Here is an 18,392-nt window from a genome sequence, read left to right on the forward strand (position 1 = left end):
GACTCTGCCCCGCGCGTTCACCGTTGTGCTCACGGCCGCAGCCTCCACGCAAGGAAAACACGTAGGGAGCCTCTGCTCCCAAGGGACCAGGTCTGGTACCCGGGCAGGGCGGGAGAGCAGCCTGCAGGATTGGCAATTTGTTCATGCAGCCGCTGGCAGCTCGGCCACCACGGCTCACATCCAGCCGCCGGGCAGCTGCGTGGGGCCAGTCCCGACTCACCAAGCCCATCTGGAAAGAGCCTCCTGCCCCGTTCCGCCGCACGCCCCAGGAGAGGAGCGGCTTCAGCCAGAGTTGTGGTTTCTCGCTGCCCTCCTTGCGCTCGCAGGCAGCATGAGCTCCGCTCCCTGCTGTGGCCGAGCTCCCGGTACGCTGTGCTTGGCTTGACCCACCCGTTCCCCGCAGCCACTTTGCTTTTTAGCTGTTCTGGCGGCTGCTCCCCACCTCTCTGCGCAGGCCAAGCGCGATGCCAGTTCAGATGATGCTCCGAGCCCCCAAACCCAGTTGCCTCCCCCAGCCCCGGTCTCCCCAGCACAGGGACTCCCTCCCGTGGCCAGGCTCGGGGGCTGTCTCCAGCTCTGACGCAGAAGGAGGCATTTCTGGTCTGCTCTGCTCTAAGAAACCAGCTAGCTTCCAGAATCCAGGCTGGGTTTCCCCTTCTAAGAAATTCAGCTGCAGCTGAATCGGAGCTGGACATCCACCAAGAGCAGCCGGTTTGCCCTCGTCATGACTTGGAGTTTGCTGTTTGGAAAAAATTAAGAAGACGAGGCTTCTTAATCTTCCCACGTGCCTCTGGACGCGTGGGATTTGAGACAGCACCATTCCCTCGCTGGCTGGTTGCGGATCCGATGAAGAGCCCGGGGCTGGCCGGGTGACATGCCCCAAGAGCGAGGCAGGCACCGCGCAGAGGGGCCCTGGGCACACAAGCCTCCCCTCTGCGGGGCAGAGAGGACCCCCCCAGAGGCCACACAGCCGCAGGGCACAGCTCGGCCCCGTTCGGGCAGGCAAGAAAAGCCTTGCTGCTACGGGGGCAGGGAGCCTGTGACCAGCTAGGCTCAACAGAGAGCACACGGGAACCGCTCTGCCCCTCACAGCTTAGCCCAGACCCATCCGTGCCAGCGGTCACTTCACAGCTCTGTGCCATCAGATTGTGGGTGCCGTGGCCTCCGAGGGCCCAGAGTTCTCTGCTCCAACATCTACCGCAAGGGCTGCCTCCGGGTGACATCTGCCACCTCACCCCAGCTCCTCCTGTCCCACCGCCAGCCCTCGCTTCACCAGCGCGCGCTTTCAGCTCTCGACTTTTATTGCACTCCCCGCGTGCGATGTTCAGAGGCCACCTGGGAGGCAGCAATCCCTACGGTGCCTCCACCACGCTCTGACTGCAGGATCAACTCATCCGAGCTCCCGGGCAGCGCCACGGAGCCCACCAGTCTCGCAGACAGCACAGGCACAGGCAGGCTGGGCAGGCAGCAAGGAGCGAAGCAGGACATGGGCCCGGTGCGCTGTGCTCTGCTGGCTACTCCACAACATCCCCGTACTTGTTCCTCCTCACCAGCGGCGCCGCGCTCTCCCTGTCCTCCGGGCTGGGCAGATTTTCTGCAAGAGAAAGAACAAACTCCCTGGACCCCTGACTGCCCCGGCGTGTTTGGAGGGGCGGGCAGAGAACCACAGAGCCCTTGTGAAGCATTCAAAGCCTCTTCAGCAAGGCCCGGCTTTGGGAGCTCAAGGTGCCAGTGGGAGAAAGCAGCAAGCAGCCGCAGGAACTGCCCAGCAGCGCTGTCGTCTTGTCCCTCCGGCTCTGCCCACTGTACAGAGCAACCGAGGCGTGGAGGGGTTTACTGCCTCCCTCCATCCCCTACCCTCTTCTTCCTCTTCCAGCAAACGAGCCCTTCACGCTGGCTCTCGTGAATCCACAAAGCAGGCAGGGCAGCAGGCAGAAGCGAGCACTCCCACCCCACGTCGCCAGCCCTGCTCGGGTACCTGCAGTGCAGGCGGGGGGACCGGAGCACGGAGGGACACAGGAGCCAGGGGCCAGGCAGGGAGCTCCGGCCAGCCCGGGTGCCTGCTCCCATCCCTCGGCTGCGGGATGTCGGTGTAGGACTTTTATGGGGATTTTGGCAACGACACAAACAGTCACCAGCTTAATTACGAGGCGGGAACAGCAAACTGTTGCAGCAGGGAAGAACCAGGCAGGACAAGACCAGGGAGAGCAGCAGGAAGAGATGTGGACGTACCTGCGGGCTGAGACGCCCTACCAGCCACGGCGAGCTCCTGGGGGGACTTGCCCGTCTCCAGGTAAATCCAGAAGTCGGAGCATTTCTGTGTCTCGGCTCTGGTTACCACGTAGCTGGCGAGGGACCCTGTGGCTGGAGAGACCAAGATGCTCCCGAGAGTGCCGGCGCAAGGGCGTTTGCTCAGGGCAGCGGCGGGGAAAGCCCCTGCCAGCCTGGGGGCTGCTGCAGCCGCCGGCGAGCCGCCCCTGAGCCCCGGGCCGGGCCGGGCACTCACCCCCGGCCAGCAGCAGGCTCCACTGCGGCCCGTACGGCAGCTTCTTGTTCAGCAGCTTCTGCACGGCGAAGGCGGCTCCGCTGCCTGCAGAAACCCGGGCACCGGGCCCCGTTACCGGCCACAGCCCCCGCCCGGGCCACCCCCGCAGCCCCCGGGGGGAGCCGAGCCGTACCTGCCAGGAAGGTGCCGATCCCCTTCATGAAGGCGTGGGACTGGCAGGCCGCGTACTGCTGCAGCGCCTGCGGAGACACGCTCAGCCCTGGCCCCCAGGGCCCCCGGCCCCCGGCCCCCCCCAGCCCAGCCCTCGGTGCCCCCCGGCCTCCGGTACCCCCCGCCCCAGCCCCCGGTGCCCCCGCCCCGGTGCCCCCGCCCCGGCTCCCTCAGCCCCGGCCCCCCCAGCCCCGACGCCGGCCGGGCGCACCGGGTGCTTGGCGGCCACGCTGTCCTCCACCCGCCGCAGCCCCAGGTTGACCATGGCGGGGCCGGCGGCCCCAGTGCCGGGGAGGGCCCGCAGGCCTCGCCCGCCCCTTCCGGCGCTGCCGCCATGGCGGAGCCGGCCGGGCCCTTCCACCTGCTGCGAGCCGGGCCGGGCCGGTACCTCTGCTACTGCGGCCCCGGGCCCGGCCCCGGCGGCTCCGTCTAGTGAGTGCGGGGCCGGGAGCGGGGCCGGGGCCGGGGCCGGGGCCGGGCTGGGGCCGAGGGGCCCCGGCGCAGCCTGAGCCGCTGCCTCCCGCAGTGTGACCGACGCGCTGGAGGTCTGGGCCGGGGAGCTCGGCGCCCGCCCGCCGCTCGGCTGCGTACGTACCGGGGCCGGGGCGGCGGGGGAGGCCCGGGCCGGGCCGGGGCGGCGGGGGGACCGGGCCGGGGCGGCGGGGGAGGCCCTGGCCGGGCCGGGGCGGCGGTGGGGCCGGGGCGGTGGGGCGGTGGGACCGGGCCTGGGCCTGGGCCTGGGCCTGGCCCTGGGCCGGGGCCGGCGGTTTCGGGACGAGCCCCCTCTCCTCCGCAGCGCTGCCCGCCGGAGGAGCACGGCGCGAAGCTCAGGTGGGTGCCGCAGCCGCGGGGTCCGGCGGCCCCGCCGAGGGCCCCGCTCACCCCGGCCTCGCCCGCGCAGGGAGGCGCTGGGGCGGGGGGCGGCCTCGCTGAGCCTGGGCGAGGGGAAGGCCACGCTGCGGCTGCGGGAGGAGGCCCGGTGCTCGGCCCTGGATCTCTTCAAGCTGCCCATCGCCGAGGCGAGGAGCCAGCTCCAGGCGCTGGTGTTCGGCATGGCGGGGCGCGTCGAGAGCCTGGAGAGGCGGCTGGAGGGTATGGCGGGTTTGGGAGGGGGTGAAGGTGGGAGCTCCCTGCCGCCTTCCCGGTCTCGTGCCCCCCGCCCAAGGGTGCCCAAGGGATCCAGCTCGGCCAGCAGCGGGTGAAGGCTGCGCCTCCCTGGCCTCAGCCCAGCTGGTTTCTCCTCGCCGGCCCCGGGTGGGCTGGCCGGGAGCGCTGGGCAGCAGAGGTGCTGCCTCTTTTCTCCTATTTGGGCTGGCCCATTCCCCAGGCTGGCCAGGGTCTGCACCTCACCCCCTCGGGCTGCAGCGCTCCTGCATGGGACCAGAGGACGCGGTGTTGTGTCTCTGTGCAGAAACACAACCTTGTCCCCACGGCCAGCGCCAGGCCAGCACCGCTGTGTGGGGGAGTCACCTTACAGAGGTCTCTCTTCTAGGGGTCTCAGAAGATCCTGGGGCAGCGGCTGCCTGGGTGGGAGGGCTGGGAGGAGAACACGGCTCCGTTTGGCTGTGGAGGGGAGGGAGGTTGCTGGGGAGGCCTGGAGTGCAGCATGCCACGCTGGGGCGCGTTGTCACAAGCTCTGGTTCCTGTCTTCACAGCGGCAGAGACACTGGCGTCTTCCTGCAGCCCTGAGAAGAATGCTGCCCGGAGCCAGCAGCTCTTCCTGCCAGGTAGGCAGCTGCCAGGGGCACCTCCCCGGGTCCCGCTGTTTGTCTGCCCTCTCTTCCCCAGGAGGCTGCCGGTCCGGTGTCCGTGTGCTCTCCAGGACATGCTGAGTCCCCTCGGCCATGGCTGCTGTCAGCCCCCCCGCTGTCCTGGTGCCCTTCCCGGCACAGAAGGGGCCAGGGCGCAGCGCGGTGGCTCTCGGGGTGTCTGGGATGCGCTGTGCTCAGGTCAGATGCCGAGCATCACCGGGCAGGTTACTCACTAGCCTCCAGGAGGAGGTCAGGCTTCGCTGTTCCTCCAGACTGGGGGCCGTGGCAGGTCCATGGCTCCCTGCTCCTCTGGGAGAGGAGAGCAGGCTTGGCCCTTCCTCACCCACCAGCGGTGCTGGGCCAGCCAGGCTGGGCTGCGGGAGGCTCACCCTGGGCATGGAGGAGCATGCAGGGCTGCCAAAGCAACAACCTGACCTTTTGTAATCCCTGTCCTGCCTCTCTCTGACCGAGGCAGACCCCAGCCCCAGGAAAAACAGGGGTGCTGGCTCAGCTTTGCCAGCCAAGAGGAAGATCCCGGGCGAGTCTCTCATTAACCCTGGCTTCAAAAGGTAAGTGCTGCTCGCAGGCCCAGTGCTGGGGCTGGGCCGCGCTGGAAATCCAGTGGACTCTGCTCTGTAGCTGCATGGGGGCAGAGCACGGGGCTTTGGGCTGTGATGCCCCTTCCATCTCCTTTTAGCAAGAAGGCACCGTCTGGAGTGGATTTCGAGGACTCCTGACCTGTGCTGTCCCATCCCCGATGCCTTGTCAGCCACCTGTGTGCTGGTGGAGGAGGTGCCGCTGCACCCTGGGCCTGCGGAGCCCCTTGCGCCCAGGGAGGCAGACGGGGCAGGCAGCACCCAGGGGGCTGGAGCCAGCGCCTGGCAGGCCCGAGCAGGCGGCAGATCCTCAGCCGGCGCAGTGGCAGGGCCTTCGGGGGGGCACAGATGGGGCAGGCGTGACAGAAGTGGTGGCTTTTTTCCCTTGCAACTCTTCCCTGCTGGCGGGGCCACCTCTCTACCTCGCTTGCCATGAATTAGTGGGGTTTTTAAAGAACTTTTATATCTCCATGTAATGAAAAGATTGCCTGTGCTTAACTTATTGCCAGTAAAGGCGGTTTTAGCCAGCCGGTCTCTGGGGACCGGGACAGCACGGATGTGTTGGTCCATTCTGTCTTTCCCTTGCTCAGGAACCCTGTGGCCAATTTCAGCTGAACTTGGAGGGTCAGGGGCTCAGAGGAGCTCACTTTCCTGCTAGCTTTGTGCCAGTGGGCTGGTGGGTGAGTGGTTGGAGCCTCCCCACCCCCCCTGCAGAGCTGGGAGAATGGTCCCAGCCCTTGCTAGGCACTGGGAGAGGACTGGGAGGCTGGTGTGAAGTCCTGCGAGGGAGGAGAGCTGCTGGGGCTGGTCGCTTGACTCACACTTGTCTTGCTTGCAAAGCCTTTATTGATTTCTGGGAGCTCTGATACATGGCTTGGACTTGCCCCGCTTCACCCCTGTCCCCCTCCCAAATCTGCTCCTGAGAGCGCCCTCACGGCAGGTTCGGGGGGGAGGGACGGTGCCCTTGGCTCCCCTCGCCCAGGGCGACGGCTGGGCCGTGCCCGCCACCCGCAGCGTCCCGCCGGCTCCATCCCCTGGGCGCTGCCGTGGCGGGGCGGGCTCCCCTCACCGGGTGCAGCTCCTGGGGGCACCCTGCGGTGCCTGCTGCCCCGGCACGGCCCTGCCCCGGCTCGCTGGCCTGGCGGGCGGCACCGTGTGCCTCCGAGGGAGGCTGCAGGGCTGCCTGCTGCAGCGCGCTGCCCTCTCTGCCCCGCAGCCCTCTGCTCCGGGCAGCTTTTCCTCCCCAGCTCCCGCCCTTGCCCTCAGCGCTGCCCAGCTTTGGTACAGACGGCGCTCGCGGCTGTGGCTCCCCTGCACCTGTCCTGATGCTCAAGGGACCGCAGGGCAGGTCGAGGGGGTCCTGGCCGGGCAGAGAGGGTGGCACAAGAGGCGAGAACGCGTTTGTGGGCTTAGTGCGACGCAGATTGCTGCCGGCACCTCGGGCAGGGGTGCCAGCTGGGGGAATTTGGATGCCAGGGGCACAGCTCATGCGCTCTGCCCTTCCAAGTGCGTGCAGGCAGGACTGTGGTGGTCGCAGCAGGACCGGGGCGGGCGCTGGCCTGCTGCCCGACCCTGGCCCTGCGCCCGCCCGGGCGCGTGCCCGGCTCACTGCGGCAACCGGACCACGGAGCGATAGGCTTGTATGATCTCCTCGCTGTTGGGGCAGGTGTATTTGAATTCCTTGGTTTCGCTGGCGCTGTTGAGGTAGCGCCACACGCCCCGCAGGTCCTTGGGGATCCCGAAGCGGCGGTAATGCTGGCACACGACCTGCAGGCAGAAACGGGGTGAGCCCTTGCCCAGCCCCGTTTGCATGTGGTGTGCCGAGGGGAGCCCTGCGGCCGGTATTCACAGGCAGGAGCCAGCCAGGAAGGGTGGCAGGGGGCCAGGGGACATCTCTGGTGCTGCCTGAGACAAGGGGTGGCACCCGGCAGGGGATGCAGAGGGGAGAGAGATGTGTGGGAAGGCACCGTGCTGGGCAGGGGCCGTGGGGAGGGGGTGCCGGGGGGCACCGGGGCGCTGTAGGGGTTGGCAAAGGAGCAGGGGGTTGCTGCAGGCAGCGACGGGGAAGTGAGAGCACATGGAGGAGCGAGGGCAAGGGGAGGGCACGGCACTGGGGTGCCCGCTCTCACCTGAACGATGTTGAGCTTGGGCAGCAGGTTGCAGTCAGCCAACGTCAACTGGTCCCCGTCGAGGAAGCGGCGCCGGGAGGCCCGGAGGTGGGGGTCCGCGGCCAGCTCGTACTCCAGGGGGGCACTCAGGTACTCGTCCAGCTTCAGCAGGGCCCGCAGCAGGCTCCGCTGCAGCGCTGCGGGGAGGGCGGCACCGCTGGGTCAGGGCACGGCCCCGCGGCGGGCACAGGGCCCCACAGCTCTGCCGCGGCCTCCTGCCAGCCCAGCCCTGTGCCCGGGCTGGCACCGGCCCCTGCCCTCCCAGGGGAGCCCTGGCACCGCCACGCTGAACTCCTGGGGAGGGGCAGTGCCTGGAGAGGCCCCGCCGTGGCCTGGGGCAGGGGAGGGCTGGAGGGGCTCGGGGTGACCTGCCCGGCCTTCGAGGGGGTGCCACCTGAGCGGCTGCATGGGGTGTCCCCCCACCCAGCTCCTCACCCTCGTCCTGGGCAGGCACCGGGTTCTTGATGAAGGTGGAGAACTTGTGGAAGATGTCGTTCCCGGCCAGGCTCGACTCCCTGTACCGCGGGACCAGGCTGGGGAACCTGCAGGGACATGGGCACAGCTGAGGAAGGAGGCGGGGGCCGGCAGGCTCGTGTGCTGCCCGCCCCCCCAGCCTGTCCTGCCCCCCTTTGGCCCCTTGCCCCCTCTCGGGGCAGCGCCAGCCGCTGACCTGGGGGGGCCCAGCTTGTCCTCCAGGAAGTCCTCGATGGTGACGGTGTCGGTCTTGGGCTCGCCGTTGTAGAGCAAAACGGGCAGCTGGGCGCCCGGCGCGAAGTCCTTCAGCACGTCCAGCGCCCTGTGGGAGACGGGGACAGGCGCTGATGCCCGGCGGTGCCCGGGGCTCTGCAGGGCACCGCACACGCGCGTGTGTGTGTGTGCGTGTGTGCGCGCACGTGTGTCGTGGGCAAAGGGACGAGGTGGTGCCCCCAGGCTGCTCCTGCCTCTCTGTGTGCCCATGGCAGCTCTGCCCTGGAAAATGCCCACTGACCTCCCTCAGGCAGCGGTGGGCAGCTGGGGGGTACAACCATGTGTCCCACGATGCCCACCCTTCGCACCCCTTCCCAAGGTGTTGGGGACCTGCCACCTCCCCCAGCAGTGGGCCAGGGCAAGGCTGTCCCACCCCACCCGTGGCCCTGACCCCATGGCTGGCAACCCCTGTGGCCCCGCGGTGAGCGGGGGACGCGACTCACCTCTTCACGTCCACGGTGGTGAGGGTGAAGGGCACCCCTTTGAGCAGCAGCACCATGAAGAGCCGCTGGCAGAAGGGGCAGTGGCCCACGCTCTCCCCGTCCTCGCTTGCCTGCGGGCCGAGAGGGAGAGCTCAGCTGCCCCTGCGCCCTGGCACGGCCACGGTGGGGGCAGCACTGGCCAGGCAGCCCCGGTGGGTACAGGGTGAGGGTGGCAGGGCGCGTGCCACCCTCCCTGGCCAAGCCTGGGCTGGCCGCAGGCTGGCGAGCAGCGCTGGCAGCCCGTGGCACCCGCTACACCGGGCAGGGTGCCAGCTCCTGGCCCCCGCCTGCTCCTGGGGCCCCCGCCTGCTCCTGGGGCCTCGGCGCCCCACCCTGGAGCAGCCTGCGTGGCACGGTGGGTGCTGGCCCTGGCACCCCCGGGGGACCGGGGGGCCCCAGGCTGCCCCAGCCCCACAGTGCCGAGCGGGCCAGGGCTCAGGAGCAGCCACCGCGGTGGCACCGGGGGCAGCTGTGGAAGGGGACAGCCCAGCACGGCAGGGACTGCGCCGGAGGAAGGCGATGGCGATGCTGGTTGCCCCGTCACCCCCAGGCGCAATCCCAGGCAGGCCCCGTCCTGCCCTGTGCAGCCGGACAAACTGCCCCGGCCGGGCGGTGGCCAGGAAGGGCCCGGCAGGTGCAGGCAGGCAGATGCTGCGGTGGCCGTGCTGCTGGGCAGGCTGGGGTGCACCCCATCCACCACCCCATGCTGAGCACCCGCAGCCCCCCATGCCCACGGGGCAGGCAGCAGCCTGCTGTGCCCTGGAGGAGAGCCCCGAGCTGCCCGCTGCCTGCCCAGGGCCCCACATCTGCGGTGGGCAGGGGCGGCCGGGCCACCCCAGCCCAGCAGTGCCGGGGTGGTTGCCGGAGGTGGCCACCGGCCCGGGGCACCCCAGGCCCCCTTGACCCCTCTCACCTTGACGAAGAGCTGGATTTGGGGTTTCTCGGCCATGCTGGGTGGTGGCTGCTGGCTGAGTGGTGGCTGTGCCGCGAGTGCCCGTGCCGGAACCACGGCCTGTCCCAGCCCACATTCCTCCCTGGGGTGCACCCGCTCCCACCCACGCCTGGCCCCGCGGCGCAGCCGGGGACGCCCTGCTGTGGGGCCCCGGCCCCCGCTGCTGCTGCCAGCCTGGGTCTGGCAAGGGCAGCTCACAGCATCGCCAGCTGCGGCCGCTCCTGCCTTGGTGCCCTGCCTGCGCTTCCTGCGCCCTGCAGGGGTTCGGACCCCCTGCCAGCCCCACCACCCGCCCTGGAAGATGCCAAATGCTGGGTGCAGCTCTGTGTTGTGCCCAGCACCCCGACCCCGGGGCACCGTCAGCCCCTCCTCGCCCCTTGCCCGGCCCGGTCCCTCCCCGGTCCCCCAGCCCCAGCACTCCTGCCCACCAGCAACCACGCAGCCTCGCTGGCTCCAGTTATTATTTTTTATTTAAAACGATCATTATTTTCACATTTCATCTTTTGTTTCTTTTGCTTGCAATGTACAGGCTCCTCCAAGGCGTCCCCACCCCTCGGGGTGCCCCGTGCCCGGGGCCGTGCATGGCACCGGCGCTGTGCCTGCGGCTGGTGGCCAAGGACGTGCAGAGGGAGGCGAGGCGGGAAGCGGGGCCAAACTCAACGAAGCGAATGGTGTTAAGGCAGCAGCCACCCCTGCCCTGGGGCGATGCCCTCCCGCTCCCACCCCGCTGCCACCCGCGGGGTGCCCCCAGCGGGGTTTGTGCCCTGGGCAGCCCCGGGGCCAGGGCGGGGAGGCCGCTGCGGCCACCCAGGCTGCGCGGGCGAGGGTGCCCCGGGCACAAAAGCGTCTCCCCGACCTTGGAAAGCCACGAGGGTGGGGATGGAGGCATGGCAGCGGGTGGGGGCAGCTCTGCGGAGGGGAGGGCTCTGTGCCCGGGGTGCCGGTGCCCCCCGGAGCCCTGAGCGGCAGGGCAGCAGGGAGGGTGCGGGGTGAGGACAAAGCCCTGGCCAGAGCACGGCACCGTGCCCGCCCTGGGGTGCCCCGAGGGTGCCACCATGGAGGTCACAGCTGGGCACCCAAAGGTGACACCGTCCCCCCTCCCTGGTGACACAGGGCTAACCCCGAGCTGGCTTGGCCCCCAGCGCCCACCTGGGAAGGGAGCGTGCCCAGGCGGCACCCCAGGTGGGGGCTGCCCACCCGTGCCATCCACCCCCCCAGGGCCAGCCAGTTTCCAGTATGCCGTTAAAAAAAATATGGTCTGAAAAATCTGAAAATAGAGCTTATCTCCCCCCCAGTTTTTCCCCTATTGAAAATACTGTATATTGTATCACAATCTATAGCTGGTGGCATACAGGACTGGCGAGACCGGGGGGCACGGGGACAGCAGAGGGTCAGCTGCCACCCGGGTCTGCCCCTGCGCCCTGAAGTGGGGCCAGGGCTGCCCCCGTCCTCCTCCCCACGCAGCGGGCTGCCCCACGGCAGCGCGCTGGGGGCCCGGTGCTGCCCGCTCGCTGGTGGGCAGGAGCCGGCCCGGGGCCTCCGGCCGATCCCGTGCCAGGGAGGCGGAAAGGGCAGCGGGGCGCACAGGGGGCACTCAGCCCTGGGTGCTCCCGGGAGGAGGGGGGGACTGCGCTGCAAAAGCCTGGGGCACCCAGGGGTGGGTGGTCAGGGTCAGCGTCACCGGCCCTGCCGTCACCCCGCCTCTGGGCACAGCTGTGGGCTGGGGGTGCTGCTGAGCTGGGGGTGCTGGGCACGGCCCCCGTGGGTGACAAGGCGGCAGGACCCTCTGCAGAAAGGAGGGGCACTGCTGGCCGAGGGGGTGCCCGCTGCCAGCCCCTGGTGATGCTGCCAGCCCCTGGTGACACTGCCAGCCCCACCACCTCAGTCCATCTTCCCCTCCATCCCGGGCACCCCTGCCAGGTTGCACCGGCGCCCAGCCGGGCCGTCTTGTCCTCATAGCTCAAGGCCACCCCACTCCCAGCTTCAAAAGGGGTGCAGCAACCCCCAGTACCACCAGTGACCCAACAGTAAGATACCAGTGCAGGTGGCTCCTGTGCAGGGCTGGCCACTGAGCAGCGAGTGCCAGGGCAAGGGGAAAAAGGAGGGGGACACAGCAGAAAGGTGGCACAGCCGCAGCGATGGCCTGTGGTGGGGGAAGCGGGCGGTGAGGGCAGGCAGGAGGTAGGGTGAGGGGCTCTGGGAGGAGGGACGTGGTTGGGGGCAGAGGGGAGAAGCAGCTGGTGCCAGCGTGTGAAATACCCTGTGAAATACCCCTCTGCCCCACCGCGTGCCCCTCTGCAGGGGCGCCGCTGCCCTGCCCCAGGGACGGCACCAGGTGCCCGGCACACGCGTGGCAGGGCCGGGACGGCCAGACCCCCTAGCTGGCAGCAGCGCGGGTGGGCAGGACGCACCAGCGGGGCTGAGGCCCCCGCCTTGGGCGGGCTGGAGGGCGCCGGTGCCATCCCATCAGTGCCAGAAATCCATCCGGGCTGAAGCACAGGAGCTCCTGCCCCCATGGCACTGGACTCCGAGCCCCCCACAGTGCCAAGGGCAAGCGCCAAGCCAGGGTGATGGGAACAAGGTGAAAGCAGCCGTCCTTCCTCCAGCCCTGCCAGGGCCAGGCAGGGGTGGTGCCAGTGCCGGGGCGGGGGAGCGTCCCCGCAGTCAGGGGTCCCCAGGGTGGGTGCAACATGGGTGTCCAACTGAAGGCACCGCTCACAGGCCTCGTCCCCGCCACACAGTGTGCGGAGCCACAGCACTGGCGCCAAGCCGCGTCCTTCTCTTCCCAGTCTCTGTCCGTTGGCCCGCGTTGGCTGGGCGAGCCGGCCAAGGGCAGTGGCCCTCGGCACCATGCAGTGACACTGCCCCAGAGCTGAAGGGGACAAAGGCCATCCAGTGGGCGGTGGCTCGCGAGGTCCATCCAGGCTGGCGCCATACCCACCACGTCCTCCCTGGCATCTGCCTCCGGCCGCGGCAGCTCCGCTCAACGAGGCAAAGGGAGGGGAGAGGCCAAAAGGGTTCGCAGGCTTCACAGCCGGGGGACATGGCTGCCCCCGGGGTCTCAGCACAGCGTGTCCGTGTTGAACGAGAGCTGAGCCTGCAGGCACAGAGACGGGCAGGGCTCAGGGGCTGGGCAGGGGCTGCCCGCTCTGCCCAGCACACCCAGTGCTGCTGGGGGCAGGATCCGGCCTGGGGAGGGAGCAGCCGCCCCTCCCAGAGAGCCCTCTCTGGTCCATCCCTGGCCCCACCATGTCCCCTTCCCTGGATGAGATCCGGTGCCGTGGCACCCAGCCCCGGTGCGCCGTGGCAGGGACACAGCTGGGATCAGGGATGCCAGAATCAGGGGACAACCTCTCACCCTCTCCTCCTCAAAGCTGATGAGGCCTTCGTCATCGGTCTCCAGGTCCTCCTGCTCCTCCACCACGAGGGCCCGCAGCTCCGTGGGGGCGGCCCGGGGGCGCAGCAGGCTCAGCAGGCGCTCCAGGGGCGACTGCAGGGCGCAGCTGGGGCTCGTCTCCTGCTGCTCCAAGTTGTCACTTTGCTTCTTGGCAAAATTCACAAACACCTGGGGGGGAAGGGGCAAGAGGCTGTGAAGGACCCCTGTGAGCACCTCCACCCCCAGCTGCCCCTCGCCTGCCATCCCCGCCGCTGGAGACAGACCCCAGCGCATCCCACTGAGCTGTGGCCGCCACTGTGCCCCCCACCTAGCTCCACCTCCCGTCCCAAAGGTGGTTTCTGCCAGGCACTTTGGCACAGCCACCCCTGCCAGGCATGGCCACCCTCCCTGGGGACAAGCATCCAGCCGCCCGTGTCGTCCCCGCTCTCACGTTGTCCAATGTGGTCTGGCTGACGGAGTAGTCCTCAATGCCCAGCACGTCCACCACCTGCTCCATCTTGCTGAAGACCTGTGCCAGCGAGATCTGGTCCGACTTCAGCTGGTACTGGGCCTTGGTGTGGTGCCGCTCCTGCAGGGGACAGGGATGTGACACCCGAGCCCTTGCTCCCAGACCCCCTCCTGTCACCCGCGGCGGGTCCCACAGAGGTGTCCCTTGGGGGATGAAGGCTGCTGGTGCCCCGAGGCAGGGGACACCACCGCCACCGCCACCACAGGGAGCTCACCTTGAGGACAGCCTCGGGGAAGTTACGGTTGAAGAACCTCACCACCTCCTTGACATTGAGGCTGGACTTGGTGCGTACCGTGATCATGTAGCCATCTCCAAACCTGCACGGGGACAAGGGACCCCGTGAGGACCCGCCCCCTGCTGGCACCTCTGCGGGGAAGGAGCTCCACAGAAGGAGACGATGCTCTCCGGCAGCTGCTGTCACCCGAGCGAGCCCGTCCCCTGGCCACCCTCCAAAGCAGCACCCACACGAAGGGCTGACATCTCGCTGTGGGTGCCACACCGTCACCCTGCCATGGGGACCCGGCCCCCTCCCACCCCGCAGCGCACACGGGGTGCTGGACCCCCAACCGGGCTCTTACCGGTTCTTCAGGTGCTGGATGCTGCCGAGACACTTGAGCCGCCCGTTCACCATGATGGCCAGGCGGGTGCAGAGCGCCTCGCACTCCTCCATGCTGGGGAGACAGGGCAGGCTTCAGCAGGGTGGCATGGGGGGACAGTGCCAGGGGCCGCGGCTGGGGCAGGCGGGGAGCCGAGCTCCCCTGGCCATCACCCGGGTGCTGTGGCCCCACCGCCAGGGATGGAAGAAGGCAACAGAGGTGTCCCAGGCTCCCTCTGCTCCCCGTGCCCCTGCCGAATGCCATCCCCTGGGGACCACAGAGCCCTCTCCCACCCACGCAGCACCCCAGGTGCCCGGAAGCATCGCGGGTGCAGCCAGAAGCCCCCCAGACCTGTGAGATGTGAGCACCACGGAGCGACCCGTTTTGATGACATCCAGGATGAGGTTCCAGAGGAAGCGCCGTGCCTTGGGGTCCATCCCCGTGGTGGGCTCATCCTGGGGGACGGACAGCACCCTCAGACATGTCAGCCCCCGGGGGGGACCCCGCGACCCCCTCCCTGTCCTGAGCCCAGCTCAGGACACCATCCCACACCCCAGGACACTCGTGGCTGAGCTGGGGTCAGGCAGCTCCCACCCGGGGTCATTTCCCCACCCTAGCCCAGCGCCAGCCCCAGGGACACAGCGGGTGGGAGGACCCCGCGGGCAGGGCGCTGGAGCCCGGGGCGCACCAGGAAGATGAAGGCCGGGTATCCGATCAGCGCGATGGCTGTGGACAGCTTCCTCTTGTTGCCTCCGCTGTAGGTGCTGGCGGGCTTGTCAGCGTACTTGGTCAGCTCCAGCTTCTTCAGCGCCCACTTGACCACCTGCAAGGCGCGGGGGGCTGCCGTCACCCTGCCATGGCCACAGGGCTGGCAGAGCTGGTGGCGGGCAAGCAGTTGGGCTCCGCGGCACAGGCCTGCTGCCAAGGGGACCACAAGTGATGTGCCAGTCAGGGGAGCCCCATGGCAGCCCCTGGCACGGCCACGAGTGTCAGTGAGGGCCTGTGAGCGCATGTGCCCCAGCACCCATGGGCATATCACCGGGGCGGCACTGCCCTGAGGGCAGCAGCACCAGCTCGGTCCCTGCTGGTGCCCAGTGATCTGCCATTCCCAAGGCACAGCGCCAGCCCTCAGGCGCTGGCAATCGCCCGCCCAGAGCCCTACCCGCTCCTCGTCCTTCCAGGGGATGCCACGCAGCCGGGTGTAGAGCTCCAGGTGCTCCTGGGCCGTCAGCTCGTCAAAGAGCGCGTCGAACTGGGGGCAGTAGCCCAGGCTCTGCTGGACCTGCAGGAGCTCCTTCAGGATGCTGCAGAAGAGGACGGAGGGGCCGTGGGGAGAAGGAATTGCTTTTTGGGAGCACCCCGTCGCTCGCCCCCTTTTCACACGCGTTAATACTGGAGCATCTTCTACCAGGTAACCCACAACACAGCCTTGGCCGAGAGCTGGTGTCACTTGCCACCCCAGATGATGGCCAGCCCAGCAGGACACAGGGCTGCAGAGTCCCGCAGAGCCACACAGGCAGACTCACGCTGCTTCATCTTAGGAGACCCCTGAGCAGACCCATCCTATCCCCAAGACAGCGGGCAGTCCCCACCTCCCACCCAGCCCGTGCTGCCTGACCTGTGCCCGTTAACGAAGGCCTCTCCGCCCGTGGTGCTCTCGTCCCCCGTCAGCATCTTGAAGGTGGTCGTCTTGCCCGCGCCATTGACGCCCAGCAGCCCGAAGCACTCCCCGGGCCGCACGCCCACGCACAGCCGGTCCACAGCCAGGATGCGCCCGATCTTGCGGGACTTGTACACCTGGTGGGGCAGGGGATGCGGGCTCAGCCCGCTGGCAGGCACCCGGACCCCCAGCCCCGACCCACGTTCCTCAGATGGGACGGCTCCGAGGTGTCTCCTTGCAGCCCCGGCGCATCCCCCACCGCCCCGCTGCCGCACCTTGGTGAGGTTTTCGATCTTCAGCATGTCGTTGTCAGCGTCGCCACGCAGGACACGGTGCCGCTCGTTGGCCACATCGATGTCGTCCTCGATGGGTTTGGTGGAGACAGGCAGCCGCCTGCGGGAGGGTGCACGGGGCAGGGTGGGGATGCAGGCATGGGAGCCACCCGCCCACATCCCTGCCGGGGATGGGCAGCTCCCCATCGCACACCCACTGGAGGGGCTGCCTTGAGCTAAGGGGTCCCGACAGCAAAGCCTTTCCCCACAGCCAGAGCCCCCAGCCTGCCCCCGCCCCCCGGCCGCACTCACTGGGGCTTCCGGAAGAAGTTGTACTGGCACATGATGGTGATGAAGAAGCCGACGAAGCCTTCAATTGTCATGGCGACAAGCCCCCGCGTCACGATGTCCCATTCGAAGGGTGATTTCATTTTATCGAACTGCCCTGAGTGGGAGGAAGAGGAGAGAGCAGCTGGGGACACCTTCCCATTGGGACAACCTGGTCATAGGTCTTGAGCTGGCCTGTGACAATGACATTGTCCTGCTCCCCTGTCCCCTCCCCTGCCGCAGCTGCCTGAGCAGGTCGGCGCTGCTGGCGCCAGGGCTGCTCACAGCAAGGCTTTCCATTCGTAGCACGTGTGCTGTTGAAATCATCTTGCAACTTTTCAACCTCAGTAGGATGAATCAACCCAACTGAGAGCGGGTATTGGATGGATTTGCCAGATCCGGCCCCAAAATTGCCCCTCATGATGCCAGGAGCACCTAGGTTATACACAGAAGCTGCTTGAGAAGCAGAGAGCAGCAAGAGCTTTTGGAGGCCAAGCTGAAGCTGTGAGTAGCAAAAGGCTCATTTTGGCTGGGCAGCGCAGCCCTGCGAGAGACCACGTCAGGAAGGAAAGAGCCCCTGCAGTCCCCATCCCTCATATCACAGCACAGCCCCACCATGGCCCACCACAGCTCCACCATGGCCCACCATGGCCCACCATGGCCCCACCACGCCTCCACCATGGCCCACCACAGCTCCACCATGGCCCACCATGGCCCACCATAGCCCCACCACGCCTCCACCATGGCCCACCACAGCTCCACCATGGCCCACCATGGCCCACCATGGCCCCACCACGCCTCCACCATGGCCCACCACAGCTCCACCATGGCCCACCATAGCCCCACCACGGCTCCACCATGGCCCACCATGACCCCACCACGGCTCCACCATGACCCACCATAGCCCATCATGGCTCCACCACAGCCCACCACAGCCCCACCATGGCCCCACCACAGGCAATGTGCAACAGCAGCAAAAACGCACAACTCTGCCAGGGCTCACAACCTCCTCTCCCCGTGGGGCTGCTATTCAGGATGGCCCAGGGAACCTTTTGCAGCATCACTGGCACCACGCCACGGCTGACCCTCAACCATGTCTCTTCCTGCGCCCCAGTCTGGTTCACATCCCCTGGCTTTTTGCTCCAGGTTGCTCGGGGCCTCGAGAAGCCCCACAGGGCAGGCGGAGGAGATGTGCCAGCTCCGTGGTGCCCCCCAGACCCACATGCGCTGGAGCAAGGGAAGAAGGGAACGAGAGGCCATACCGATCTTGGCATAGTATTCATTGATGTACTCGTTGTAGGCCATCTCCATCAAGCCATGGCCCAGGTTGTAGTTAGGGAACACAAGGAAGCAGCTCTTCAGGTAGCTGTTCACCACCTTCAGATCCTGTGAGGACGGGCAGAGAGGACACGACCATCAGAAACACCCCTGAGGACCGCGAGCGCATGGTAGGATCAGGATCCCCACCAAGATACAGCCCGGTCAGGTCTCATAGCTGACCCTGCTGGGAGCAGGAGTTTGGAGCAGAGACGTCCTGAGGTCCCTCCCAGCCTGAGCTGTCCCACGACCCGATGGCAGCTTCTCCCTTCTTGGTGGCCCCAGCCAGAGCCGTAAATTCCCTACCTTGTCGTGCTCAAAGAGCTGCAGCAGGAATGTGGCGACGGTGGCTGTGATGCCGATGAAGAGGTTGATGACGATGAGGAAGACGTAGGCGGAGCTGGGCACCTCAAACCAGAAGGAGGCAGGGTACATGATGGGGGTGATGGACCAGCTGGGAAGGCGAGCGGCAGGAGTGCACGTCAGCGTGGTAGGAGAGGGACCGGGCAGCGCCAACCGTCAAGCCTTGGGATCGCCCATCTCCCAGCCCCGTCCCCCCCGGGCTCTCCCACCCCAGCCCTCACAGCCCGGCAGCTACAGGAGCTGCAGAACATCAGCCAGATGGGCAGCCCCGGGGCCAGATCCTGCCCAGGCACCCACAGGCGCGGACAGCGCATTGGGGGGACCCACCGGTGCCTCCTGACCACCCCTCTGAGCAACGTACCCGTAGAGCAGGAAGAGGGAGAGGACAGCAGGGAAGTTGGTGGGAGAGGTGTACGCCGGGAGGTCGAACACGAACAGGATGATGATGCAGCACGTGGCTGGCACCAGGTAGTTCAGCTGGAGAAGACAGAAACTTCTGTGACTGCCCACCCACCCACCCAGCCCTGGGGGCTCGGCCGC

At 67.9% G+C, this 18,392-nt stretch overlaps 4 protein-coding genes across 10 annotated transcripts in view; 1 reads left to right on the forward strand and 3 right to left on the reverse strand.

Moving 5' to 3' along the window:
- Positions 1 to 1,283: 1,283 nt before the first annotated feature.
- Positions 1,284 to 3,052, reverse strand: TMEM141 (transmembrane protein 141). Of its 2 annotated transcripts, none has more exons than XM_087752558.1 (5): positions 2,863 to 3,052; positions 2,679 to 2,765; positions 2,507 to 2,590; positions 2,233 to 2,364; positions 1,284 to 1,594 (listed from the first exon to the last, which is right to left on the reverse strand). In XM_087752558.1, the coding sequence occupies exons 1-5, from the start codon at positions 3,050 to 3,052 to the stop codon at positions 1,515 to 1,517; spliced, it is 573 nt and encodes a 190-aa protein (XP_087608684.1). In that variant the 3' UTR covers positions 1,284 to 1,514. The 2 variants fall into 2 exon arrangements, with proteins under 2 accessions (XP_087608684.1, XP_087608683.1); XM_087752557.1 differs by having other exon boundaries at positions 2,679 to 2,745; positions 2,928 to 2,995.
- On the forward strand, positions 3,021 to 5,616 carry PAXX (PAXX non-homologous end joining factor). Of its 2 annotated transcripts, XM_087752556.1 has the most exons (7): positions 3,021 to 3,148; positions 3,243 to 3,303; positions 3,513 to 3,547; positions 3,618 to 3,808; positions 4,372 to 4,443; positions 4,943 to 5,036; positions 5,165 to 5,616. In XM_087752556.1, the coding sequence occupies exons 1-7, from the start codon at positions 3,051 to 3,053 to the stop codon at positions 5,202 to 5,204; spliced, it is 591 nt and encodes a 196-aa protein (XP_087608682.1). In that variant the 5' UTR covers positions 3,021 to 3,050; the 3' UTR covers positions 5,205 to 5,616. The 2 variants fall into 2 exon arrangements, 1 of the variants encoding a protein (XP_087608682.1); XR_015703628.1 differs by having other exon boundaries at positions 4,372 to 5,036; positions 5,165 to 5,219.
- Positions 5,617 to 5,759: 143 nt separating this feature from the next.
- CLIC3 (CLIC family member 3) lies at positions 5,760 to 9,625 on the reverse strand. 3 transcript variants are annotated; one of them, XM_009471514.2, is made up of 6 exons: positions 9,374 to 9,540; positions 8,422 to 8,531; positions 7,902 to 8,027; positions 7,667 to 7,773; positions 7,193 to 7,368; positions 5,760 to 6,830 (listed from the first exon to the last, which is right to left on the reverse strand). In XM_009471514.2, the coding sequence occupies exons 1-6, from the start codon at positions 9,407 to 9,409 to the stop codon at positions 6,669 to 6,671; spliced, it is 717 nt and encodes a 238-aa protein (XP_009469789.1). In that variant the 5' UTR covers positions 9,410 to 9,540; the 3' UTR covers positions 5,760 to 6,668. The 3 variants fall into 3 exon arrangements, with proteins under 3 accessions (XP_009469789.1, XP_087608679.1, XP_087608680.1); XM_087752553.1 differs by having other exon boundaries at positions 7,667 to 8,027; positions 9,374 to 9,625; XM_087752554.1 differs by lacking the exon at positions 9,374 to 9,540 and having other exon boundaries at positions 7,902 to 8,561.
- Positions 9,626 to 9,864: 239 nt separating this feature from the next.
- ABCA2 (ATP binding cassette subfamily A member 2) overlaps positions 9,865 to 18,392 on the reverse strand; it is a 36,584-nt gene continuing 28,056 nt past the window's right edge. For all 3 annotated transcript variants that reach the window (XM_087752551.1, XM_087752552.1, XM_087752550.1), the window contains exons 36-49: positions 18,214 to 18,329; positions 17,796 to 17,943; positions 17,435 to 17,558; positions 16,158 to 16,290; positions 15,849 to 15,966; positions 15,532 to 15,710; positions 15,076 to 15,217; positions 14,602 to 14,736; positions 14,265 to 14,368; positions 13,896 to 13,988; positions 13,532 to 13,634; positions 13,240 to 13,377; positions 12,771 to 12,977; positions 9,865 to 12,509 (exon numbers count right to left, since the gene is read on the reverse strand). In XM_087752551.1, coding sequence (XP_087608677.1) covers positions 12,474 to 12,509; positions 12,771 to 12,977; positions 13,240 to 13,377; positions 13,532 to 13,634; positions 13,896 to 13,988; positions 14,265 to 14,368; positions 14,602 to 14,736; positions 15,076 to 15,217; positions 15,532 to 15,710; positions 15,849 to 15,966; positions 16,158 to 16,290; positions 17,435 to 17,558; positions 17,796 to 17,943; positions 18,214 to 18,329 — 1,776 coding nt within the window. In that variant the 3' untranslated portion in view covers positions 9,865 to 12,473. The remainder of the gene's footprint in view (positions 12,510 to 12,770; positions 12,978 to 13,239; positions 13,378 to 13,531; positions 13,635 to 13,895; positions 13,989 to 14,264; positions 14,369 to 14,601; positions 14,737 to 15,075; positions 15,218 to 15,531; positions 15,711 to 15,848; positions 15,967 to 16,157; positions 16,291 to 17,434; positions 17,559 to 17,795; positions 17,944 to 18,213; positions 18,330 to 18,392) is intronic.

Source organism: Nipponia nippon, unplaced genomic scaffold (assembly GCF_047370975.1).
Source record: "Nipponia nippon isolate SJK-2023a ecotype South Korea unplaced genomic scaffold, ASM4737097v1 scaffold_16, whole genome shotgun sequence".
Lineage (NCBI taxonomy): Eukaryota > Metazoa > Chordata > Aves > Pelecaniformes > Threskiornithidae > Nipponia > Nipponia nippon.

Coding starts and splice junctions, on each gene's coding strand:
- PAXX (XM_087752556.1), top strand. CDS start 3,051: ATGGCGGAGCCGGCCGGGCCCTTCCACCTGCTGCGAGCCGGGCCGGGC. Junction 3,149..3,242: donor GGCCCCGGCGGCTCCGTCTA/GTGAGTGCGGGG, acceptor TGCCTCCCGCAG/TGTGACCGACGCGCTGGAGG. Junction 5,037..5,164: donor ATTAACCCTGGCTTCAAAAG/GTAAGTGCTGCT, acceptor ATCTCCTTTTAG/CAAGAAGGCACCGTCTGGAG.
- TMEM141 (XM_087752558.1), bottom strand. CDS start 3,052: ATGGCGGCAGCGCCGGAAGGGGCGGGCGAGGCCTGCGGGCCCTCCCCG. Junction 2,591..2,678: donor GATCGGCACCTTCCTGGCAG/GTACGGCTCGGC, acceptor GGGTTTCTGCAG/GCAGCGGAGCCGCCTTCGCC. Junction 1,595..2,232: donor TAGGGCGTCTCAGCCCGCAG/GTACGTCCACAT, acceptor TTTCTCTTGCAG/AAAATCTGCCCAGCCCGGAG.
- CLIC3 (XM_087752553.1), bottom strand. CDS start 9,488: ATGTGGGCTGGGACAGGCCGTGGTTCCGGCACGGGCACTCGCGGCACA. Junction 8,028..8,421: donor ACCACCGTGGACGTGAAGAG/GTGAGTCGCGTC, acceptor CGTCTCCCACAG/GGCGCTGGACGTGCTGAAGG. Junction 7,369..7,666: donor GGTGCCTGCCCAGGACGAGG/GTGAGGAGCTGG, acceptor CCCTCCCCGCAG/CGCTGCAGCGGAGCCTGCTG.